The 27,688-nt window shown below is 38.5% G+C and overlaps 1 protein-coding gene across 5 annotated transcripts in view; it reads right to left on the bottom strand.

Moving 5' to 3' along the window:
- The window catches only part of LRRC28 (leucine rich repeat containing 28), a 186,561-nt gene that overhangs the window by 46,619 nt on the left and 112,254 nt on the right, over nucleotides 1-27,688 (bottom strand). For 4 of the 5 annotated variants that reach the window (XM_058736730.1, XM_058736729.1, XM_058736731.1 and 1 more), the window contains one exon: nucleotides 12,626-12,832. The exons of the other annotated variant lie outside the window; for it this stretch is intronic. In XM_058736730.1, coding sequence (XP_058592713.1) covers nucleotides 12,626-12,832 — 207 coding nt within the window. The remainder of the gene's footprint in view (nucleotides 1-12,625; nucleotides 12,833-27,688) is intronic. 5 annotated transcript variants of the gene reach the window in all.

Raw genomic sequence — 27,688 nt, 5'->3', positions numbered from 1 at the left:
CTCATGAACCGTGAGATCATGACCTGAGCTGAAGTCAGATGCTTAGACTGAGCTACCCAAGTGCCCCACTTTTTGGTTCTCTCATCTTAGGTTTTAAATATTCCAGAAACCTTTTTGTATCTCATGACCCTTTTGGGGAATGTAATTTTTTTATATATGCCCCATAATGGAATGAACTGATTTCCACCGAAGCTCAAAGAAAATATGAATCAGTGGTGTTCAAATCCATCCCACAGTGATAAGCAAAATACCGCACGGACAGGAATACTTGATACAGAATCTTCAACTCTGCATATAACACAATCTTGTAGACAGTAAGAGAGAGCAGCACTGAAATTATGGATGTCGTGGGCCATGGGGTTGGGATAGAGTCTGAATCCTGGCTTTCCACTTTCTAACTGCTCCCGGGCACTAGGAAATGAAACACTCCCTGTGTGTTACCCCCTCTGCAAAATGGAGACAATGATATGTATCCTATCTCACAGGCTTCTACAGCACCAAGCTTGATCCCTTGTGTAAGAACCGGTTCTTGACACGTCTTTGTCTCCTACTTCTCTCCTCTGAATATAAAGGAAAGATCACAAAACGGAGTCCGAGATTATAAAGAGAAGTGGGCAACTCTTGCTTTAGCTGACCCAGCACAGCCTACTGGTGAGGCTGAGACACCTAGACACCTGGTCTGGCAAGGTCACAGGCTGTACGGGCAGAGCTGTGACAGCCTCATGAGAGTATGCTCTTGGCCAAAAACCCTTCTGCTGGCGAAACCCCAAGCACAATGGAATGGCATTTTTAATCATAATGAGGCTGAAATGTAAGTGGTTTCTGCTGAAAAAGCTTTGAAACAGTTCTTCTGTTCTTTAAAGAGAAAAATCTTCACTCAATAACTTTGGAAGAGACCATTCACGTACTAGCTAATGAGTTGGTTTGTTTTCTTCCTTCCGTTAATTTTAATATACCAATACCTTGCAATAAATATACCAGGTAATAATATTTTTTTAAAGTTCCTGTGCAAAAACTTCCCAGTACATCAACCTTATAAAGCAAGGAAGTTGTCCATATGCATATATGCTAAAGCAACAAAGAACTTTTTCATGTGGCTTTTAAAAATGCAGTACTGTCTAAAATGTTTCCCCTTTTTTCCCAGATGCACAGATCAAAGTATTGTTACTTGGAAATTAGCAAAAGCTAGCAGTCCTGCACAAACTCCAATTCTTTCTTTCTTTCTTTTTTTTTTTTTAACTTCAAGGCTCTGGCATATGCAGTCCACATGGCCGAAGATGGAAGAAAAACCTGTGTATCTCGGTTGCTGCTCCTTTAACTCTACTGTAAAAAGGAAGCACGGGATGACAGCATGGGCCAGAACTGAATAGGAACTGTTTACTGCACACTTACCGGTATGAAACTCATTTATTTTATCAAAAGGTGAATGATGTATCCCCTTCCACAAAAGGATGGGGTAACAGAAACTACAACATCAAAGCAACAGACCTACATAGGTTGTTTGGAATAGTCTATGTCACACCAATCATCATAGTTCCACCAGTCAGATAGATCATTAGTCATAATTACACTTTAGTGGAATTATAAAACGTGGGCTTCTTCACAAGGAATTCAGAGTAATTTACAGCACACTCCAAAATCATCTTTAAAACAAATTTAAAATTTACCTACATGATGCCTTTTATAAAGAGAACTTTTTGACTGCTTTTTCAGAAGAATGACTTTTTTTTAAGTGTTAGTTTCTTTTTTTTATTAAAGTATAGTTGACAGTGTTAGTTTCTGTAAACATAGGCACACATATCCATTAAATCTTTTACATAATCATATTCTTTGTGATCTATTCAACTTGTACAAAGTAAGATTTCACAGTGAATTATAATAAGATGCTTTATACATAGATTATCAACAACTGTTAAATTAAAAAGATTTTAATGAATTTGAATGACTGAAGCCTTCCTTTGCTGTTGGCTTAATTATTCAGGCATCAGGATCTCTATTTCTCTTCTCCACCACCCCACCCCCAGCATCGCTATTTGTATTGCACAGTTCAGGTGACAAAGAAATTATTACAAGCAATGAGCCAGACATTGTGCTAGATACTTGGGGTACAAAAGTGAAGATGCATACAGTTCCAACCCTCTCGAACAGTCTAGTGAAACAATAAAAATAGTTCACACTGACTGCATGCTTATGGTGTATTTACGAGTGACAGAGGTGTTTTAAATAGATCTTATTTAATACCCACAATAGTCCCATGAAGTTGGTATTAATTTTACCCTGTTCCTGAGAGGCAGACAAATCAAACAGTCTTTCTAAGCCCAAGATCACACAGCAATTACATGGCAGAGGTGGAATTTAAAAGCGTGCTGGCCTGGTTCACCATGGTATTAGTTAGACAGCCTCCCTAAACACATTATTTCCATATAAGCAGGGAACTCCCACATAACGTAGGAGGTGATACTACCTAGGAAGCCGCCTGGGTGCTGTGGGTGCTGGAGGATGGCACTGTGCCCAGGCATCCAGGTGTGATGTCAAGACACTGCCAGGCAGACACACGATGAACAAAATATCCCTTTGCTTCCTTTAAAAGACCTGATAACTGGTAGGGTAGTTCTGACTTACAGATTTACAGCAGTAATTTCAAGAAATGCCAAGAATTCCCGCAGAGAAGATGCCAGAGAAGGAGACTTCATGCTGACTGTCCAGCAGACTCAGGAATTACAACAGCGTGTCTTTTTATTTTAATTTTTAATGTTTGTTTATTTTTGAGAGAGAGAAAGAGAGCGCGCGCATGAGCGGGAGAGGGGCGGACAGAGGATCCAAAGCAGGCTCTGTGCTGGCAGGAGCAAGCCCCATGTGGGGCTCAAACTCACAAACTGTGAGACCTTGAGCTGAGCTGAAGTCAGACACTCAACCGACTGAGCCCAACAGGGGCCCCTACAACAGTCATCGCCATGGCAGCCAGCGTGGAGAGCAGTGTCTTCACTCTGTTATCTCCTCCTGAGCTGTTGCCCAGCTGGACTTATACCTGTTTTTTTTCTGCCCCCCAAAGTTGAAGAACTTTATTGAAAACTATGACTGATAGAAGCTCCAGATTTTTGCTTTACAGTCCACTGACAACATCTTCCAGATTTCCCTAGTAATGCCCATTCTTGTCACCATTTTAAAAACTCCAAGTTCCAAAACCAAATTCACAAAAACTTTGCTGGCAAAGATTCTGCTCAAAGATCTAGTCTTCCTACTACTACTTTTTCTAAAAAATTTCACATCAGTATCTTTTTTACTATATTCCCTATACTGCACATCACATTGCTGTGTGACATTTATTTTAGGACTAGAAGACTGCACATACCTCTTAATTCCCTTCACCTGTTATGTCCAACTTTCCACCCTCTCCATTCTGGCATCCATTAGTTTCTTTATTCTCTCTAGCTATCTATGTTCCTCATATTTATGAACAAAACTCATAGTTTACACATTCATTAGATGGCTAATTTTTGTGTTTTAGATTCCACACGTAAGTGAAGTCATTCAGTATTTCACTTCCCATAACGCCTTCAGGGTCCTTTCACATTGTCGTACGTAGCAAGATTTCATTTTTTGATGACTAACGTTCCATTGTTTTTACATACTGCGTCTTCCTTATCCATTCATCTATCAATGGACATTTAGATGACTCCCATATCATAGCTATTTACAATAGCTAGTAAATATGCTGCAGTGAACATAAGAGTATATGTCTTTTTAAAGGTACATGTGTCTTTTTGAATTACTGGTTTTGTTTTCATTGGATAAATACCTGGAAGTGGAACTGCTGGGTTGTAAAATAGTTCTATTTTTCATTTTCTGAGGAACCACCAAACTGGTGAAGCCAGAGTGGCTGCACCAATTTATATTCTCACCACAGTGCACAGGGTTCCCTTTTCTTACATCCTCACCAAATACTTACTTCTTGTCTTTTTGACATTAGCTATTCTGACAGGTGTGAGGTGACATATCAAATTGTGGCTTTGATTTGCATTTCCCTGCTGGTTAGTGATGTTGAGCATCTTTTCATGTGCCTGTTGGCCATCTGTATATCTTCTTTGGAAAAATGTCTATTCAGGTCCTCTGTCCATTTTTTAATCAGTTTGTTTATTTTTTTGATACTGAGTTTTATGAGTTCTTTATAAATTTGGATGTTAGCCCCTTATCGGATATGTAATTTGCAACTACTTCTCTCATTCAGTAGGTTGCCTTTTCATTTTGTTGCTGGTTTCCTTCACTGTGCAAAAGCTTTTTAGTTTGAATATAATCCCATTTATTTTCACTCTTGTTGCCCTTGCCTGAGGAGACAGATCCAAAAAAATATCACTAAGACTGATGTCAAAGAGGTCACCTGCCTGTGTTTCCTTCTAGGTGTTTTATGCTTTTAGGTCTCATATCTAAGTCTTTAATCCATTCTGAGTTGATTTTCATTCATGGTGTAAGAAAGTGACCCAGTTTCATTCCTTTGCATTTTGCTGTCCAGTTTTTCCAACACCATTTCTTGAAGAGACTGTCTTTTCCCCACTGGATGTTCTTGCCCACTTTGTCGGAAATTAATTAACCATGTAAGTGTGGGTTTATTTCTGGTCTCTCTATTCTGTTCCATTGATCTCTGTGTCTGTTTTTATGCCAGCGCCGTACCGTTTTGATTATTATAGCTTTATAACACAGCTTGAAATACTTCCCACATTGTTCTTCTTTCTCAGGAATTGCTTTGGCTATTTGGGGTCTTCTGTGGTTTCATACAAATTTTAGGATTATTTTCTTCTAGTCCTGTGAAAAAATGCCATTGGTATTTTGACAGGAATTGTACTGAACCTGTAGACTGCTTTGGATCGTATGGCTATTGTAACACTGTCACACCTGTACCTTTTAAAGAATAAGCAGCTGCTCTTTTTTTTTTAACTCGTATTTAAGAAAACAGGGCTAGCTTTTTCATATTTAGTCACTTTCCTATCCCCAAGTCCTATTTCAAAACTTAGAGAAACACACAGAGTTGTTCATTTAAAGCTCACCTACACTAGGTGAACTCTTCACACATTAGCATAGTACAGTCAGTGTGTGGCCCATGCTGCAGAAGCCATGTTCAACAATCATATTCACTCCTCAAGAAAACTTTAAGGCAAGAGCAAAGGCTTACTGTGATACAAGAAAAACAAAGCAGAGGCATCATTAAGACAGCGGAAAGGGATCAGATGAGTAAGCAGCACAAAGATGAATAAATATTTTTTGTTACTAATCCTTGTAAAAAAGATAGAGCTCAAAAAAGAGCACTGAATATCTACTTTCTTGAAGAAATACAAGACTTATAATAACTTTATTCCTGAAACAAAGTCTGCATGGACTTTAACTGACAGAATAATTCTCTCTCATTTTTTTCCATTACTAGTTTTTGAGCCTTGTTTTCAAACCCTTTTCTCCTGTTTCACTATGCCTTTGATTAGAGACATACCCAATAATCCCCACAGAACATGATATTAGAGGCATGCTTGGGTCTCTCCTTGGAAAGCAGTCACCATAACTTCTACTCAAACACAGGGCTAATTCCAAACTCAGGGACTGCTGCTCTGTACTAACAAACCTTCTAAGCAGTGAAACTGATTTAAGGCTAAAAACTTTGGAAATAATTCCCATTAAACAATGACCTCAAGGCAGTAGTTCTTCAAGCTGCAGATCAAATACATTCACGGTTCAGCAGAGTGCAGTTTACATTCATCTCTAAGTCTGAGATTACAGAATTATTAAGTGGTTTCCATACTGGTTTGAAGTTTGAGTAGTTTCACTGCGTGGACTTAAATATTTTCTTAAAAAACAGGAAACATTCTTTTGTGGACTCTCTAAGCTGATACAGAGCAAACAAGCACAAGAACCAATGGGAAAAAAAGCACAGTTAACAGATTTGTATCTTTTATATGCCATTTGCAATGAGAGAAGGGATTTCAGTGTAAGTTTTGAAAATGCCTAGAAGCTACTTTCTAAAATGGCACCATACTTGACATAAACGTTTTTATTTCTATACGAGGTATCCAATTCCTATAAAGGAAAAAACAACTACAACTTCTACAGAAAACTGGAGTGATCTCCTGTTATGTGATAAAAGGGCCAGTTTTACCTCCTTATCAAAGTCATGCTCGATGTCTCTGATTACTCCACAGCAGTAATGGAGTGGTCGCCTCCCTCACTGCACGTCTGTGGCACACAGAGTAACTCTTTCTGAGAACATAAACACTGCACTACTAGAATCTCCTAGAAGGAATGGCTCTGGGACTGGTTTAGAAACCCACATAATTTCCTGTTAGTAGGAAGTTATTCTCTAAGGTTTGGGTTCACTCCATGGTAGTTTATGTACTAGAATATTCTATAAATCTCAGAGTCATCTGCCAAATGTTCTTAGTTAAGAATTTGTTGGTTGTTGGAGCGCCTGGGCGGCTCAATCGGTTCAGGTCATGATCTCGTGGTTTGTGAGTTCGAGCCCCACAATAGAGCTCTGTGCTGACAGAGTGGAGCCTGGAGCCTGCTTCAGATTCTGTGTCTCCCTCTCTCTCTCTGCCCCTCCCTCTGGTCACACTCTGTCTCTCTCTCTCTCTCTCTCAAAAGTAAATAAACATTAAAAAAAAAAGAATTCGTTGGTTGTTTTCAAATAGTCGAAAGTTCCACCTGCTAAGGTGGGTGCAACTTTTGTTCTCTTGTTTCCTTAAACTACAGAAGTGACTGACATTGAGTTTAGATGACACAGCACTTCCTAGGGGCTCGCTAAAGGATGCCCTTCCACAGCCAGTTTGTGCATGGGCAACCTCATGGTACATATATCTATTATTCATCATTAAATTAAGCGGTGAACATTACTGAATAATCAGGCTTATTCATTATGCAAAAGAAACCAGGTACACCTGGTTTAAAAAAAAAAAAAAGCCTAAGGTGGGGGAGGGGGGCAGAAACCCTTTCCTTTGTATTTTCCTACTTTCAAAAGCCCAGAGATGAGTCACAACTCTAGGAGCTAGCTAGTGTACAGAACTCTATTAAATCAACAAATACATTTCAAAATCTCTAGTGAACATCATAGCTTTCATTTCCCTGTTCTCACTGATAGTAAGCACTGTGGAAAAAGCTTCTGTTAGTAGACCAATCTGTCACTCAATTACCATTATTATGGTATAGTTAGAATAGGAGCATCCTTCTTTCTTAACGCATCTGTTCATCTTAAAAAGAATGTACTCCAAGAGTCATATGGTTTACTAGCATTACAAGTGATTTACGTCATCCAACATACACCTTCTATAGTTGCTTTCTGAAGAGGCTGAAACATGACATTCTTTTAAGAGGCCCCATAAAAAATTGCTTTTCTTCTAGGTCAACCTTCTTTGGCAAGCAACTGAATTCAGTAAGTAACTCCCCGAAATAAGATTCCTACCTCCAACCGCAGGCAGAGATATTCTAGCACCTGTTTCTTAAGCCTTCAAGTTCCTGTACTGTGCTTGCAGAATCACATTTAGACATAAGAGACGCATATTTGAAAACTCTGGTTGTGCGTGTGTGTGTGTGTGTGTGTGTGTGTGTGTGTGTGTGTCCCCACATAATATCTCCTAGCTATTGTGAAGAGGTGTCCTTATTAGCTAAGTCTCCAAGAGAAGTTCCGTTCTCTGAGGAAAGGCAGTGCTAGCAGCTGCATGCTTCATCTGACTCTGTCCTTGATGGTTCTTACCATTAGACAGCTTTGGTTTAAATTTTTTTGTAATGTTTATTTATCTTTGAGAGAGAGACACACACAGCATGAGTAGAGGAGGGGCAGAGAGAGAGAGAGAGAGAGAGAGGGAGACACTGGACCCAAAGCAGACTCCAGGCTCTGAGCTGTCAACACAGAGCCTGACGCGAGGCTTGAACTCATGAACTGCGAGATCATGACCTGAGCCAAAGTCGAACGCTTAACCAACCGAGCCACCCAGGCGCCCCTAGACAGCTTTGGTTTATGAGAAAGGAGTTCGAAAAAAGGTAGCAAGTACACAAACACCACGGAAGGACAGCTACGGATTTAATTATTTTTCTCTGAAAGACTCAACTGAATTCCCTTTCCAACGCCACCTTCACCATATTAAAAAACAAACCAGAAAAGAAAACAATTCCCCCTCCCCCACAAAACCCACAAACAAGATGGAGAAAAGGGCTGATTTTTCTCTTGGATTCAACGTCCTCACCTTCACAGATGACCCTGTCTCCAAACTCCCAAAGCCCTCTCTGGTCGTCCCACCCACTTCTTTATGAAGATTCACCCAATACAACAAGATAGAAAGGCCACCCGTGCTTCCCAACCCTTTATTTCAGCTGTTCTCAGAGACTCAGTCCGAGACAAGGGCGGAGCACTGCTTCAGGCAGCCTGTTTCTTTCTTCGGACAATTTGCAGCCTCCTCCTCTTGCTCCTACACCTTCCTATGGCAAAAGCAAACCTACCTACCACAGGCCTGTGTCCCGCCAGGGCCGTGAGCCTTGTGAGCCGGGAGGGCGCCCAGGGGAGTGTGAAACTGCTTCCGTCTCCTGGGCTGTCCGTGGCTCCAGGCTTGAGAGTTGCGGTCACCTCGACTGTTGGGAGGGACCCTCCTCAGAGTATCGACCAGTGCACAGAGGAAGCCTCTCCGAACGCAGGGCCAAGGTTTTGGGGGTGATGAGAAACCCAGAGACAGAAATTAACCTGCAAGGCTCTACTCACCGCTGAACCCTGAGTGCTGACGAACAGATGCCCACTTCCTTACCCATGCCGGCGTTTACCAGGGTGCACAAAGAAGATGCGCCAGTAAATAACTAACTGAGTTGCCAAAGCAGAAAAGCAGCCAGGCCGTGTTTCGTGGACTGTGTCTTCTACCCAACGACCACTTCTGTCACCGTGTACCAGCCACTGCCACTCCTGCCATCCGCTGCTGTAACGTGCAGCCTGACAGACAATGCCACTCCTCGGCACCACAAACACTCACAGTGGTCAAGTTCCCTTGGCTTCTCTTTTATCCCAACACCCAACACCACTGCCACCACCACAACACACGTCTGGCTGTGCCACTGCTAAAACGACAGGTAAGAATGAGTGGCAAATGACCAGCATAATAAGGTGCCATGGTTGGACAAGCCTCAGTGAGCAAGGTAGAACAGGCAAGACAAAGGAGACTGGCTGCACTTGAGAAGGCCCCCAAAGGCTAAAGACTGGTAAACAAGATTTCATTTAGTTTAAAAAGTCCAATTGTATACAGGCTTCTAGGCTGAATCAGGGGTCCAGAGCTGGATGGCATTCTGGTCAGTGTACCTCTGGTATCAGACATGAAAACAGGGCTGCAGATCAGAGCCAGAAGCAGGATGGGGCCAGTTGTTGGGTGAATGGTTCAGACTTGAGACAAAGCATATGTGATGGAAGAAAGAAGACGACAAGGAAATCAAGTTGTTAGCAACACAACTTCAAAATGAAGGAATCAAGAACTCCACCGAGGTGGGAGGGACCAGGCAAAGTAAGAAGAGTGGCTAACACCAACGGAGAGCTAGATAAACTCTGGTCTTTGGCCTAAGCTGAAGATTCTTCTTACTACAGGATCTGCTAAAGACAGATTAGAAACAAGTAACTGGGAGCACCCGGTTGATGTCCAGAGTGGGCAGGTCAGACAAAGTTACACCTTCTGGCAGGCAGACCCTGCTAAGCAAATAGACAGAGACTGAATAGGGCCCGCTAGCATTTCCATAGGAGTGTATGAGTCCAAAATAGCTGCCCAAATTTGGCATTGGAAGTGGCCATATTCCCAAGTGAAGTCCCCTAGCAGAGGGATCATGCCTGGAATGCGGAGATAGCTTGTCAAAGTGGAAAGAATGTGGAGATGAGAATCAGACAGAGTTTGCAACTCATTCTGTCTCTCACTAGCTCACTAGCTGATTCTGGGTGGGTTACTTAACTTCTCTGAACCTCAATTTCCTCATCTGTAAAGTTAAGTTGTCAATAGGTTTTGTATAACAGAACAATAGGTTCTGTAATAATTAAATTAGAGAGCCTCTGTACCGTGCCTAACAGAATCCCTAATTCAATACATGATTGTTCTTACAAATACTTGCAGTAGCATTACTCATGGAAACACTCCTTATATATGTGGTCAGTGGTAACAATGACAGTAGTAATAATCCTACCAACAATAGTATGGGCAACTTCAGATTTAACAAGCTAATCTGTTTCTGGTTACACGGGAGAGTCAAACCATGGTTGCTTCTAATGGAATTTCCACCTTTACCCCGAGGGCTGATGTTATACCACTGAGTTCTACACCACACAAATCAAATCATCACATCCTTCACTTCCCTCCCACACTCCTTTCCTCAATTCATTTATCAGCACTGACCCTACTGTCCTAGCAATCACTTGGTAGGGAGTTAGCGTTGGTATAGGCAGCAGCTCTTAGGAAGTGGTAAATACAAGTCCAGGTGGTTACTACAAAGGGTCTTGATATGAGAAGGAGGACAAAACTTTTGTTTTTATTTTTCTTTAAAGAAGGCTTCCCGCTCAGCGTGAAACCCAACACAGGGCTTGAATTCACGACCCTGAGATCAAGACCTGGGCTGAGATCAAGAGTCAGATGCCCAAGCAACTGAGCCACCCAGGCTCCTGAGGACAGAACTTTTAAAAAGCAGGACATGGTAATCCACAAGTTGTACCTTCTCTTTTGAGTCATCTGCATTTGTATACCACTTTATAGCTCTTATACATGAACTATCTTATTCAACTTCAAAATAACTCTAAAGTAAACAGGATAAATGCTATTATTTCTGGTTTACAGATACAGTAAATGAAGCTCAGAAAAGTTTCAGTGATTTACTCCAGGTCATGTACCATGGAGTGGTGGTACCAGGTTAGAACTTGGATTTTTGGATTTGTAGCTTGGTACTTGACCACTGTAATTGTTTTATAACCTGTGGTTCATGCAGCAGGTACATTTAGTTTTGTAATCTCTTTATATTTAGTATTTTTCTCACTTGATTTTTTTAAAAAATTGTTTTAAGTTTATTTATTTATTTTGAGAGAGACAGACACAGTGTGAGCAGGGGAGGGGCAGAGAGAGAGGGAGAGAGAGAGAACCCCAAGCAGGCTCTGCACTGTCAGTGCTGATCTCATGAACCATGAGACTAAGCCACCCAGGTGCCCCGTCACTTGATTTAAGTTTATTTATTTTGAGAAAGAGAGAAAGAGAGAGAAAAAATGAGCAGGGGAGAGGGAGAGAGAGAACCCCAAGCAGGCTCTGCACTGTCAGCATAGAGCCCAACACAGGGCTCAGTCTCACAACTGTGAGATCATGACCTGAGCTGAAATCAAGAGTCAGACGTTCAACCAACTGAGCCACCCGAGAGCCCTGTGATAATTTTCTCACTTGAAAGAAAGCTCTGATTTCTTAGAAATGTAACTGGCTTCTGAAATGGCTTTATTTCATCTTGTTAATTTTCTAAGTATAGAATTTATTTATATTTATGGAAAAGTAATCTTCTTAAAGTGGATAATTATTTGTTATTATTCAAATTGATTTTCATGTTTCCCAGTTATTTTTAATTGAAAATAGTATGTGTACTGTATTTTTTTATTATTATTTTTAAATGTTTATTTATTTTTGAGACAGAGAGAGACAGAGAGCAAGTGAGAAAGGGGCAGAGAGAAAGGGACACACAGAATCTGAAGCAGGCTCCAGGCTCTGAACTGTCAGCACAGAACCCAATGCAGGGCTCAAACTCATGAACACGGAGATCGTGACCTGAGCTGAAGTCGTATGCTTAACCAACTGAGCCACCCAGGTGCCCCATGTATTGTATTATGGTGGAAATATTTCCTTTCAGGGGCTAGTAAATGATATACTCCACTGCCATGAGGCATAAATTATTCATTATAAAAAATGCTTTTATGAGTAAGATCATAGGAGGCTTACTGTGGTGGCTTAGGGTTCTACGGGGGCTCATATTTAATTTTTTTTTAAATGGCAACTTTGTTTCTTACAAGCTAACAAAATACAATTCTCAGTGAAAATAAATGTATTGTATTATTAAAATGGGCCAGCTATGGAAATCTAGAGTGCATCATATATTATTTGTTAGCCAGTGTGACATTTCTAGCGCACCAGGCAGTTCAGGCAATTTTAAAGTTTTAAAAATTGTGTAGTCTGGCAATTCTAATCATTCTAATCCAATACATAATGTTTTACATTGAATTCAACATCTAAACAGGTATCTTTGTACCAGTAGCTATCCCTCCAGATTGCTCAATATCCTCTGTTAATTTTATGGTCTTAAATGTATAATACAAACACATATGTTTTAATTCCTTTTTCAGAGCAAATCCTCTCCTGTCACATACGTTTTGTGTCTAAACAACATTTCAGCACAGATTTGTTATCAAATACGAGGTCCCTACCTGAAATAAACATTTTTGGTCAACTGGGAATGAATGATGCTTTGGTCACTACAAAAATGGATTCAGAGAGGCAATATTCAAGGCGAACAGAATGAAGGAAACCACCTTATCCTTACTAGTCAAGGAAGCAAAGGCTTTCCATCCTATTCTTTGGCTTTTTTGCTTTGTCATCCAAACATGATCACTTACCAAGTGGCAAAAACGCAAGACGGTTTCCAGCCATGGAGAGCTCATTGAGGCTGGGCAGCTGGCAGAGATGACGGGGCACACACCATAGACGATTTCGGTCCACAGTGAGGTACTGCAGAGAAAGGCACAGGTGAAGCCTCTCGGGTAAAGTTAGCAAACGATTGGTAGAAATGTCTAGTGTCTGCAGCTCCTTCAAATCGCCAACCTCTACAACCAAAATCAAAATTAAGATAAATCGCATTCTGATTAAATTAAGTGAATAAAATGAATCAATACTGTAACAGTTCAAACAAATAAAATCAGTAGCTGCCATGATTTCCAGAAACATGAATGCTGAAGTATGCAAATAATCCAACAGAGGTAGGTGTCTTTAGCCTGCCAACGTTTTTTTCTTAATGGAAAATTAGCCTGCCAACGTTTTTTTCTTAATGGAAAAGAGGGCTAGCTTGGAAAGGGGAGAGATACAAGGTAGTGAACATGAGCCAGAAGTCTGTTACTAGGGCTTCTGCTTCTTGATGAAATCGAAAGTTGTTGCTAGTGTGGGAAAAGAACAGTTACAGTCACTTCAAGGTGAAGTGACTTTGCTACTTTCGTGACTTCTATCTAAGTAAACAGTAGGAGACTTAAAAATATATAGTATCCCAGGGAGTGCATCTTGTTCATATGAACTAAACAGAAAAACTTTTGGACAAAAAATTAGGATGTCTTTTGGAAATTTTCACCATGGTGAAGAATATAATAAGATTAAATTATCGGTAGGTAACATTTTTAGATATTGTCAAGCATGTGGTCCTTTATTACAAACCCACTCAAAGTGTACACATCCTATGAAGATTTACTTTAATTCCACCCAAGTGAAGTCCTTCCATTTACTTCAATATGCCCTCATTGGCAATACCCATAGTTGTAATCTGTTCCACGGGGAGTACAATCATGCCAAATCTGAAGGTTGGGAGGTTGTTACAAGGTACTTTGTCCTTCTCAGTTAAAACCACCCCCAAGCCTCTCTGGGCAGGGTAAGTTCTGCTAAGCGATCTCTAAGGAAAGGACATTTATTCCGTCAGGACAGCACAATCCACTCAAGCCTCTACAGGAAGCCCTGTGTAGGGCAAGTCTACTTCTTCCTCATCATGAACCTCCAAGTTGAAGACCTCAGCGGCCATCTCTTGGCCTTCTCTAACCCTGACCCTGTTCCTCTCAGGGTAAGGTTTCCTGCTACTTTACTGCACCCCATTGGGTATATCCCAGTTTGTTCAGGGCTAGGGTTAGTATTAGCAATGTCTTCTCTACTGGACAGAAAGTCTTCTACCCTCTTGGATGCCCAGTTATACAGATTACCTTTTCTTACTGCTACAGACCAGGGGTTGGCAAACTAGGGCTCTTCGGCAAACTCTGGCCCATGGTGCGCTTCTGTACTGCTTCCAAGCTAAAACTGGCTTCTACATTTTGTTTTTATTATTTTTTTAATTTTAGACACAGAGAGAGTACCAACAGGGGGAAAGGGGCAGACAGAGAGAGAGAGAGAGAGAGAGAGAGAGAGAGAGAGACAATCTTAAGCAGGCTCCATGCTCAGTGCAGAGCCCAATGCGGGACTCAATCCCACAACCCTGGGATCATGATCTGAGCCAAATTCAAGAGTTGGATGCTTAATGGACTAAGCCACCCAGACACCCAAGTTTTTATATTTTTAAAAGGTGATTGGGGTGCTTGGGTGGCTTAGTCTGTTAAGTGTCTGATTCTTATATTCAGCTGCAATCATGATCCCAGGGTCATGGGATTGAGCCCCACAATCGGGCTCTGTGCTCAGCATGGAGACTACTTGGGATTCTCTCCCTCCTGCCTCTGTCCCTCCCCTACTTGCATGTGCTCGCTCTCTTGCTCTCTCTCTTTCTCAATAAATAAATAGATAGATAAAGATAAATAAGTAATAAAAGGTGGCAAGAAAAACCCAACAAAGGCAAAAAAGAATACATGGCAGAGACCGTATGTGGCCTGCACAGCTTAAAAATATTCACTATCTTGCCATTTACGGAAAAAGTTGGTCAGTCTTTGTTAGAGACGGCTACCTGGAGTATTTTTAGTAACTATTTTTAATAAAAAATAGTACTAGTACAAAATGTATTAATTTCTAGTTATTTTTATATTACAAGGGATTTATGCTAGGAAATTCATACTTTATTCCACAATTTCCCTAATACTGGACAACGTATGCATTTGCAAAAGGGCAGGGAGGATTCAGGGAACAGTCTGTGATGCTTAATTGGAGTTTTGTTCTATTTGAACCAAACTGGTGCACACAGGAGTCAATTTCATTCTTGGTTCTATTAGCACAGCATTTCATTTAGGTATATCTGCCTATCTACCTACCTAATTCACACCAAAAAATGTTTCTGATTTGGGTAGTATGGGGTGAGGAAGTTGAGGGAAGAATCATTATGTTCTAGAACTGAGTAAATAGCACCAAGAAGCTTTCCTGACATCACTTTATAAAGTGATTATAGGAGTGAAATGGGATGGAAATACAACCAATCAGCTACAAACCACGGGGCAAGGTGCCAGAGAAAAAAGAGACCAGGTCTCCACCACTGAGAATTGCATTACGTATAAAAGACAATGCATGATAGGAGGTCAGAGAAAGAGGAGGTAGATGAGGGGCTGGAGAAGCTTTTGCAAAGCCTGGAGGAGACAACAACTTGAATAGGTGAAAAGAAAAATGGATATAGCATTCCCAGCAGGGGGCGGGGGTGGGACTGAAAGATCTGGAAAGGCATGGAAGTGAAATAACAAATACAGCACACACAATGGGCTATTTGGAACCTAACAAATATCTATGGGAGAAGACTAGGAAATAAGTTCAATGTGAAAGGCTTCATGGAGGCATGAGTAGTAATGAATAGTGGGTAGAGAAGCTTGGGTTTACTGTAGTGAGAACACGACATTTCCTGAAGATTCTTGAAGACGAATAGCACTCTTTTGAGAAAACTAGAATGATGGATATATAAAAAGCAATGGAATGGAAAGAGATTCTAGGCTGAGAAAACAAGTAGACATTTGATGAGAACAGAGGCAGCGTGACAAATTCAAAGAATTCCAGAAACATTTTAAGAAAAGCATCAAGTATGCTTGATTAAAAACAGAAAACAGTGAAATAAAAACTGGTCAAGGATAATTTTAGCGTTTCTAGATTATTACACTCTAAGTATGGTGATGCCAATGTCAAAAACTTTATTTTTTATGAAAAGACTAAAATTATACCAATACTTTGAATTGCAGCATCTATTAAACCATGTATTTAAAGAAATTTGAAAAATCTATCAAAAATCACATGGGAGCAAGCAAAATAAATTATTTTAATCATTATTTCCAAAATAATTAAAGTTGTAAAAAAGTATTTTGATGTGGCTGCAAAAATTACGAAGGCTTGCAATTATCCACCATTTTGATTCATCATTGCCTTATTGTATCGTGAGATGGGGAAATAATACGTGATTATGATTTAAAATTTTCCATAACGTGATGATTTACTTTTTACAGTGGTAACAGATCAATATTTATACTCTGCTTTCGTAGACATGCACACATATTTCAGATACTAAAATTAATAACATTTCTGACAAAAAAAAAAGGGAAACACAATACTGTCAGTACCAAAGGTCAAAGGACTAAGGAACTGGAAGGATACGAAAAGCTGACATTTCTTACTTCCTATATGAGATGAATAAAAAGCATTTTATTAAATCTGAAACATGCAGGACTGCATATATTAAATGAACAAATACAACAAAAGGACGTTATTCTTAGTAGCTTATTATTTAGGCCTTTCAAACTGTTGCAAAAAACTCAAACTATTGTTTCAACTGAAGTACTGAGTTGAGTACTATGTATAATGTGTTTGGAAAATTATTTTGTCATACTATGAAAGTATGTGAGGAAGAGAAACAAAATTAAACAGCTTCTAGGCAGACTCAATTAAGCCTGATTTTCATGACCATTTTATACCAGGACACAAATCTAAGACTACACATGGTTATCTTAACTTCAATAATTGACTAAAAAATATACTTGCTTAAGCTCAGCCAACGGAAAATACATTTTTGGAAAGTAATGGAGTCAAACAAAAAATCTGAGAATTTAACATTTTTTTAAGTTTATGTATTTATTTTGAGAGAGAGAGGGAGAGGGAGAGGGAGAGGGAGAGGGAGAGGGAGAGGGAGAGGGAGAGGGAGAGGGGGGAGAGAGAGAGAGAGAGAGAGAGAGAGAGAGAGAGAGAGAGAGAGAGAGAATCTAAGGCAGGCTTTGCGCTGTCCGTGTAGAGCCCAATGTGGGACTCAAACTCATGAACCATGAGATCATGACCTGAGCTGAAGTGGGACACTTAACTGACTGAGCCACCCAGGTGCCCCTAAGATTCTAACTTAAACAAAAGAAACAGGAAATAAGCCTGGGGATAGCAATACTTCAGGAGAAATAAAGAAACAGAATAGTAAGCGTGGACTCAAGCTAAAAACTAGGCAACTGTCAGCCAAACATAAATCTAGCAAATGTGGTCAAGTCGGAAGATTACACTGAGGCCAGGACAATAGGATGCTCTTAAGTAACTTTGCTGCTCTTCCTTCATTCCTGAAAATCTGAGATTCCTGCTTTTATCAGTTCAGTCAGACTGAAAAACTTAGTGTTTCTTGTAGAGCAGGTATGCTGACAACAACTTCTCTTAGTTCTCCTTTATCTGGAAGTGTCATTATCACTGTAATTTCCTAAAGATTATTTTCATTAGATATAGAATTCTAGGTTGTCCATTCTTTTCTCTCAGTACATCTTTAAAGATGTTCCACTGTCCTCCAGCTTCCATGGTGTCCAAGGAAAACCCCACAGGTACTTGAATCATTTCTTTAAGTACTTTCAAGATGTGTTCTTTGACTTTAGTCATTAACAGACTGACTATATCTGTACATGACTTTCTTTGGATTTATCCTAGTTGGGGTCACAGCTGAGTTTTTTAAGTAAACTCGACACTCAATTTGGGGCTTGAACTCATGACCCCAAGATCAAGAGTTACATGCTCTACCAATGGAGCCAGCCAGGCCCCCTTAGCTGCGCTTTTTAAACCTATAAATTTAGGTCTTTCATCAAATTTTCTAAGTTTTAGCCATTATGCCTTCAAATTTAAGAGTTATTATAACTGAGTAATCTAATAGACTACTTACGTTTCTTCTTTTAAGTTAAGATATGCATGACTGCTGAAGGCAAAAAACAAAGCATTATCTGGTATGATTTTCAATGTATGAAGATGTACTACTTCTGATAAGTATAACACAAAGGTCAGTGGAGGAAAGCAAAAGGAGTTTCCACAAAGATTTTGAAAGATACATATAATGTGACTTCTAATGCAATAAGCCAAAAATAAAATAAGTTTTAAAAGAGAGAAGCCTATAAAGCCAATAAATGAATTAAAATAGAATACTAAAACATATTTAAACAACAGGAAAGACAGGAAAGAGGGAATAAAGAAACAAAACTAGAGGTTACAAACAGGAAACTAATAATAAAATGGTAGGCCTAAATCTAAAGAGGTCAATAATAACATTAAAAGGAAATAGCCCAGGGGCGCCTGGCTGACTCAGTCAGAGAAGCACATGACTCTTGATCTTGGGGTTGTGAGTTCAAGCACCACATGGGATGTAGAGATTACTTAAATAAAAAACCAACAAACCAGATTTTAAAACAAAGACTGTAACAAGAGATAAATAAGGGCATTATATCCTAATTAAGGGGGTTATCCATCAAGAAGATCTAACAGTTGTAAATATGTATGCCCCCAACTTTGGAGTACCCAAATATATAAATAAATTAGTAATAAACATGAACTCATTGATAATAATACCATAATACTAGGAGGCCTTATCACCTCACTTACAGCAATGGACTGATCTTCTAAGCAGAAAATCAACAAGAAAACAATGGTTTTGAATGACACAGTGGACTGGATGGACTTAACAAATATATTCAGAACATTTCATCCTAAAGCAACAGAATATACATTCTTTTCAAGCGCACACAAAACATTCTCAATCACTGGGTAAGGAAAGGGGAAAAAAATACTTTCAAACAGAGAGGGAGGCAAACCATAAGAGACTCTTAAATACAGAAAACAAACTGAGGGTTAATGGGAGGGGGAGGGGGAAAATGGGTGATGGGCACTTCTTGGGATGAGCACTGGGTGTTGTATGTAAGCAACGAATCACGGCAATCTACTCCCAAAACCAAAGAGCACACTGTATACGCTGTATGTTAGCTAACTTGACAATAAATTATATTTTAAAACAAAAACAAAAACAAAAAACAAAGAAACATTCTCCAGAATAGACCACATACTGGGTCAAAAATTAGCCCTCAACCTCAGTCGGTTAAGTGGCCGACTTTGGCTCAGGTCATGATCTCGTGGTTCGTGAGCTTGAGCCCCACATCAGGCTCTGTGCTGACAGCTCAGAGCCTGGAGCCTGCTTTGGATTCTGTGTCCTCAACTCTCACTGCCCCTCCTCTGCTCGTGCTCTGTCTCTCTCACTCTCAAAAATAAATAAAATATTAAAAAAATTGGCCCTCAACAAGTACAAAAAGACCAAGATCATACCATGCATATTTTCAGATCACAATGCTATGAAATTTGAAATCAACCACAAGAAAAAAAATAAAATTCATGGAGGTTAAAGAATATCTAGTAAAGAATGAATGGGTTGACCAGGAAATTAAAGAAGAAATAAATGAAAAACTAAAAAAAAAAAAAAAAAAAAAAAAAAAGCAAATATCGTGAGGACACCAATTCAAAGAGATTACTGGATTGGATTGAAGTACAAGATCTTAGTATAGAAGGAATCCATTTTTTAAATTTATTTTTTTATTTTAGAGAGAGAGAGTGTGTGTGAGGGGTAGAGGAAGAGGGAGGCAGAGAGAGAGAGAGAAGAGAATCTAAAGCAGGCTCCATGCTCAGTGCAGAGCCTAACATGGGGCTTGATCCCACGATCCTGGGATCATGACCTGAGCCAAAATCAAGAGTTGGATGCTCAACTGACTGAGTTATCCAGGAGCCCCTAAAAGGAATCCATTTTAAATATAAATACAAAGATTAAATATAAAGTGATAAAAACATGTATCATGCAAACAACAACCAAAAAGGAAAAAAAAAAAAAGCTGGGCCTTCCAGTAGGATGAAGTGAGAAGATTGCCAAATCTTCTCCTAAAAAAGTAACTATAAACTATCAAAAGCAACCATTTCAGTACCCTGGAAACTGACCAAAAGTTTTCAACAAATGGAGAAGCACTTATTCATAAAAAACAACAGCACTTCCAATAAAAAGAGTGGAAATATGTGGGATGCTTGCTTGGGGTGGCTCCTATCGCTCCACCCAGCTTGGTTGGTACAATAGTTCTAAGATGGCAGGGCAGAGTACAAACAACCAGCAGTTTCACTGCTGGAGGGGGCTGACATGATTTGAAATGAAAAGTGAATAACCTACTGTCCTTAATAATTTGTCATAATCTTGGTCACAAGTGAACATGGGAGGCCAATGATTTTATGAGGCTGAGGGATGTTCTTGGTTGAGGCAAGCACTAAATTGGGCAGATAGGCCATTTAACAAGGAGGTATGGGATATGAAACAGGAAGAAATTTGACAGACTCTCCACATATACCACGCCGAGAGGAAGTCATGAGCAAACACAGGGAAGACCAGACAGGGTTCAAGTGATTTACAAAGTCTAGGTCTACAGAGAATTTGCAAGCATGCACATGGGAGAAAAGAGAGAGCCCAACAGAAAATAATAGGGTAAATCTGGAAACTGCCTAAATGTTAAATGGGTTTCTGAATCCACACACAGATCCACTGACAGAGAATAGAAGTCTTACTAGCTCAAGGTGTTCAACCACCAAGCTACATAGATCAAATCCTAATAAGTTAGTCTTAAAACTAAAACAAGAAGGAAAAAAAAAAAAACACAGAGAAGTAAGTGGTCACACACTGTAGGGGAAATGGATTTCATATTTTTAGTCCAGGCAAATTACTATGAATATCAAATTGGTACACAGAAATAGCAATAATCCTCATGTAGGAAAAAAAAATCACAATCCAGAGTTACTACATTATTTAAAGTGTCCATTAAAAATTACAAAATATGTGGGGCGCCTGGATGGCTCCGTCGGTTAAGCGTCCGACTTCGGCTCAGGTCATGATCTCGCGGTCTGTGAGTTCGAGCCCCGCGTCGGGCTCTGTGCTGACCACTCAGAGCCTGGAGCCTGTTTCAGATTCTGTGTCTCCCTCTCTCTCTGACCCTCCCCCGTTCATGCTCTGTCTCTCTCTGTCTCAAAAATAAATAAATGTTAAAAAAAATTACAAAACATGCAATAAGACAAGAAAATATAACCATACACAGGAAAACATTAATAAACAGAAAATGATTCTAAGTGGATCCAGATGTTGAATGTAGCAGACAATGACTTCAAACCAGCTATAATAAATATATTGAAAGAACTAAAAAGAATGGCACCTGGCTGGCTTAGTTGGTAGAGCAGGCGACTCTTGATCTTGGGGTTATGAGTTCAAGTCCCACACTGGGCTAGAACTAACTTTAAAAAATAAAAAAAGAACTAAAAATAACAAGTTCAAAGAAGGAAAGTATGATGACAGTGACACACACACACACACACACACACACACACACACACAAAACACCTAAAAATCAATTATAAGAAAACTAGAAAATTCACAAATATGTGGAAATTAAACAACATGCTACTGAAAAACCAATGAGCCAAAGAAGAAATCAAGAGAAAAATTTTTTAAAAGCCTTGAGACAAATGAAAATGGAAATAAAATATACTGAAACTTATATGAGGTACAGCAAAATCAGTTCTAAGAGGGATATTCATAGCAAAAAAATTCCAACATCAAGAAACCAGAAAAACTCCAGCAATTTAATTTTATATCTTAAGGAACTAGAAAAAGAAAAACAAATAAAGCCCAAAGTTAATAGAAACAAGGAAATAATAAAGATCAGAGCACAAATAAAAGAAATAGAAAAGATTAATGAAACTAAGAGCTGGTTCTTTGAAACAATAAACAAAATGGTCAAACCTTTAGGTAGACTCACCAAGAAAAAACAAGAGGACTCAAATAAGATCAGAAATAAAAGAGGAGACTTACAACTGATACCACAAAAATACAAAGGATCACATGAGACTTATACTAAGAACAATAATATACCAACAAATGTAACAATTTAGAAGAAACGGATAAATTCCTAGAAAAATACAACCTACCAAGAATGAATCATGAAGAAACAAAAGATCTGAACAGACCATTTACTAGTAAGGAGATTGAATCAATAATCAAAACATCCCAACAAAGGTTCAGGACCAGATGGCTTTCCTGATGAATTCTACCAAATATTCCAAGAAAAATTAACAGCAATCCTTCTCAAACTCTTCCAAAGAATAGAAGAGGAGAGAGCACTTCAAAACTCATTTTATGGGGCCAGCATTACCTTGATACCAAAACCAGAAATGCTCCAAGAAAAGAAAATTACTAGCCAATATTCCTGAAAAACAACACAAAAATTCTCAACAAAATATTAGCAAACTGAGTTCAACAATACATAAAAGGATCATATACCATGATCAAATGGGCAGTAATCCCAGGGATGTAAGGATGGTTCAATATCCTCAAATCAATGTAATAACACCACATTAACAAAATAAAGGGTAAAAATCATATGATCATCTCAATAGATGCAGAAAAAGCATTTGACAAAATTTAACACTGTTTCATAATAAAAACTTTCAAAAATCAGGGCACAGAGGAAATTTACCTCAACATATTAAAGGTCATATATGATGCCAACAGCTAACATCATACTCAATGGTGAAAAGCTGAAAGCTTTTCCTCTAAGATGAGGAAAAGACAAGAATGCCCACTCTTAACACTTTTATTAACATAGTATTGGAAATCCTAGTAAGATCGATTAAGCAAGAAAAAGAAACAAAAAAGCATCCCAACTGGAAAGAAAGAAGTACAACTGTCACTACTTCAGATGACATTATATAGAGAACATTCTAATGACTCTACCAAAAAACTGTTAAACTAATAAACAAATTCAATAAAGTTATAGCTTACAAAATCAATATATAAAAATCTGTTGCATTTTAATACACTAATAATGAACTATCAGAAAGAGAAATTTAAAAAACAGTTCCATTTCCAATTGCATCAAAAAAAAAAAACAACTAGAAATAAATTTAACAAAGGAGGTGAAAGACCTGTACATTGAAAACTATAAGACACTGATGAAAGAAACTGAGGAAGATACAAATAAATAGAAAGATATACTGTGCTCATGAATTTAAAGACTACTGTTAAAATGTCCATACTACCCAAAGCAATCTACAGATTCAATGGAAACCCTATCAATGCCATATCAATGGCATCCTTCACAGAAATAGAACATATAATCCTGAAACTTGTATGGAACTACAAAACCCCAAATAGCCAGAGCATTCTTGAAAAAGAACAAAGTTGGAGGTATCACACCCCCTGGTTTCAAACTATATTACAAATGATAGTAATCAAAAAGCATGATATTGGCATAAAATAGACATAAAAATCCATGGAACAGAACAGAGAGCCCAGAAGTAAACCCATGCATATGTGGTCAATTAATTTACAACAAAGGAGTCAAGAACAGACAATGGGGACAGAAGTGTCTTCAATAAATGGTGTTGAGAAAACTGGACAGCCACATTTAAAAGAACGAAAGTGGGCAACTATCTTACACCATACAGAAAAATAAACTCAAAATGGATTAAAGAATGTAAGACCTGAAACCGTACTCCTAGAAGAAAACAGGCAGTAAACTCCTTCGTATCAGTCCTGGTGATGATTTTTTTTGAATCTGACACCAAAAGCGAAAGCAACCAAAGCAAAAATAGCCAAGTGGGACTACATCAAACTCAAAAACTTCTGCATAGCAAAGGAAACCATCAACAGAATGAATAAGCAACCTAATGAATGGGAAAAAATATTTCTAAATTATATATCTGATAAGGGGTTAATGTCCCAAATAAGTAACTCCTACAACTCAACAGCAAAAAAAGACCCAATGTAATTTAAAAATGGGAAGATTTGAACAAACATTTTTCCAAAGAAGACATACAGATAAGACAGCAGACACATAAAACATGCACTAATCATCAGGGAAATGCAAATCAAAACCACAAATGTGGTATCATCTGATATCTGTTAGATTGGCTATTATAAAAAAAGACAAGAAATAACAAGTGTTGGAGAGGATGTGGAGTAAAAGGGACTCTCTCATGCATTGTTGCTGAGAATACGAATTGGTGCAGCTACTACGGAAAATAGCATGGAGGTTCCTCAAAAAATTAAAAATAGAACTACCATATGATCTAGCAATTCCACTTCTGAGTATTTATCCAAAGAAAAATGTCCTCAAAAGGATATATGCGCCTCCTTGTTCACTTCAGTGATAGCCAAGATATAGAAACAACCTAAGTACCCATTGATGGATGAATGGATAAAGAAAATGTGTAATGGAATATTATTCAGCCATAAAAAAAGAATGAAATCTTGCCATTTGTGACAACATGATAGACTTTGAGGGCATTATGCTAAGTGAAATAAGTAAGGGAGAGACAAATACCATATGATACCACTTATATGTGGAAACAAAAAAAAAGCTCATAGGGGTGCCTGGGTGACTCAGTCGGTTAAGTGTCCAACTTCAGTTCAGGTCACGATCTCGCAGTCCGTGAGTTCGAGCCCCATGTCGGGCTCTGGGCTGATGGCTCAAAGCCTGGAGCCTGCTTCAGATTCTGTGTCTCCCTCTCTCTCTGCCCCTTCCCCGTTCATGCTCTGTCTCTCTCTGTCTCAAAAATAAATAAACGTTACAAAAAAAAATTAAAAAAAAAAGCTCATAGATACAGAAAACAGAACAGTGGTTGCTGGGGGTGGGGATTGGACAGGCAAAATAGGAGAAGGGGGTCAAAAGGTATAAATTTCCAGTTATAAAATAAAGTCATACAGATTTAATGTACCGTATTCATGACTATCGTTAGTAATACTATATTGCATATTTGAAAGTTGGTAAGACAGATGGAGTGCCTGGAAGGCTCAGTTGGTTAAGCATCTGACTTCAGCTCAGGTCATGATCTCGCGGTTCATGAGTTCCAGCGCCACACGCAGAGTGTCAGCTGTGCTGACAGCTCAGAGCCTGGAGCCTGCTTTGGATTCTGGGTCTCCCTCTCTCTCAGTCCCTCCCCTGCTCACACTCTGTCTCTTTCTCTCTCTCAAAAATAAATAAACATTAAAAAAAAAAAAAGGAAGTTGGTAAGAGAATAAATCTTAAAAGTCCTCATCACAAGAAAAAAAATTTTTATAACTATACTGATGGATGAACTAGGCTTATTGCAGTGATCATTTTGCAGTATACACAAATATCAAATAATTATGTTGTACACTTGAAACTAATGTAATGTTATATGGCAATTGTACCTCAAATAAAAATGAAAAAATGTCAATAGAAGGCAATATAGGAGATACAGAGGAACATAATAGATATGACTTGTGTAGAATATGAACAGCAAAATGTATGATGTAAACACATCCTTATCAACAATTACAGTGAATGTCAACAAACAAAACCCAATCCAACAAGAATGTCAGAAGGTCTAAGAAACGCCATGTTGTCTTTAAGAAGCACACTTTAGATTTAACTTTACAAACAGGCTGAAAGTAAAACGGATGCAAAAAAACATAAACCATGCAAAAAACAGTAAGAAGAGAAATAGACTAGCTATATTCATATCAGAAAAAATAGACATTAAAGCAAAAATATTATTAAGAGACAAATAGGAACATTTCATGACAATAAAACGATTAGTCCTTCTGGAATGTATAACAATTTATAAGTACATAGACTCTAAAGACCCGAACATACATAAAGCAAAAAGCAAAAACTGACAGAACAGAAAGGAAAAGTAGAGCTTCTAATACATTATTCTCAATAACTGATAGAATATCTAGACAGAATGTAAACAAGGATGCATAAAACTTATACTACACTATCAACCCCATAGACCTAATTTGACATTTACACAACACTACAGCAGAGTACACCTTCTTTTCAGGTATACATGGTACATCCTCCAGTAAAGACCATTCACTCGACCAAAAAACAAGTCTCATATTTAAAGGTATTGAAATGAGGAGCACCTGGCTGGCTCAGTAGGTTAAGCGTCCGACTTCAGCTCAGGTCATGATCTCACAGTTTGTGGGTTCAACCTCCACATCAGGCTGTATGCAGACAGCTCAGAGACTGGAGCCTGCTTTGGATTCTGTGTCTCCCTCTCTCTCTGCCCCTCCCCTGCTCATGCTCTCTCTCTCTCAAAAATAAACATCAAAAAAAATTTTTTTTAAATTTAAAGGTGTTGAAATCATACAAAGTATGTTCTGTAAACAAAATGAAATTAAGTTAGAAATCAGTACCAGGAAGAAGTCTGAGAAATTCCCATTATTTGGAAATTTAAACAACACTCTTCTAAACAACCCACAAATAAAAGAAATTATAAGGAAAATTACAAAATATTTTGATGAAATGAAAAGGGTGCAACATATCAGAATTTATGGGATACAGTTAAGGAAGTGCTGAGTGTAAAATTTAATGCCTTAAATGACTATATTAGAAAAGAAAGTTTCAAACTCCTTACCTAAACTTCCACCTTAAGAAATGAGAAAAAGAAGTGAAAACTAAACCCCAAGCAAACAGAAGAAAATAAAAAATGAAACTTATAAAAGTACACAGGTCCTATGGGATGGATGAAGGCTGGTGTACAAGGGGCACAGGAGAATCTCAGGGGATAACTGGAATTTGTCTGTGTTTGATGATGGTGGTGGTGACACAACCAAAGGGTAAATTTCTGTGTATGTTAAAATAAAAAATAAAAACAGTGACACATTATTTTCAAAAACAAAATTCTTTCTAAAAGTTAAAAATAAAATGTATATTAAGGCAAAATTTTAAAAATCCTATATATTGATTCTCTGGACATTAGAAAGAAGCAGAATAATTATTCTGGGTATAAAATTTACAGAATTCAATTAGTTCCTTAGCCATTTTCTCTTTCTTTCTTTCTTTCTTTCTTTCTTTCTTTCTTTCTTTCTTTCTTTCTTTCTTTTTCTTTCTTTTTGGTGCAAAACAGTGATTTTATTAAAGCATGGGGACAAGGGGCACCTGGGTGGCTCAGCTGGTTAAGCATCTGACTTTGGCTCAGGTCACGATCTCATGGCTGGTGGGTTCGAGCCCTGTGTCAGGCTCTGTGCTGACAGCTCAAAGCCTGGAGCCTACTCTGGATTCTGTCTCTCTCTCTCTGCCCCTCCCCTGCTTGCACACATACACACACTCTCTCTCTCTCTCTTTCTCTCTCCCCTAAATAAATAACATTTAAAAAAGGTTTTTTAAATAAAGTTTAATAAAGCACGGGGACAGGACCCTTGGGCAGAAAGAGCTGCCCAGTTCTTTAGCAGTTTTTATATCTAATGATGTGTTCCTTGAATTTTTCTGAAGTCTTTTTAAAAATATGGCATTACTACATTTCTTTTTAATAACAGTTCTATAATTAATTTATCATTAATAGATTTAATGTTGGCACCTTCAAAAATATTTACTGCTATGCTATCTTGAAATTAATGTGGTATGACTGATGTAGAGTTACAATGCATTCTTTCTAGAATACTAGTGGAATCCTGCTCTTTTCATCTGGTCTCTCTGTCGCCATACCATTCCCCAGGGTGTACACATCTGTGTGTATACTTTATTTCTTTAATGTACCCAGAATAATCCTACCTTCACAGTCATACTGTTTACTTTTATACTAAATATACAATACCTTCAAACTTTTCAGCTACTTATAGAGTATCCTGAAAACGATTTCGTTATCGCCACATAGTAATTACTTACACTAAGCATAAAAAAATAAAAAATAAACATTAGAGTGCCAAT

Source organism: Neofelis nebulosa, chromosome 7, assembly GCF_028018385.1.
Source record: "Neofelis nebulosa isolate mNeoNeb1 chromosome 7, mNeoNeb1.pri, whole genome shotgun sequence".
Taxonomy (NCBI): Eukaryota; Metazoa; Chordata; class Mammalia; order Carnivora; family Felidae; genus Neofelis; species Neofelis nebulosa.
Note: the sequence above shows the minus strand (reverse complement) of the source record. Positions and strands in the feature narration are given on the sequence as shown.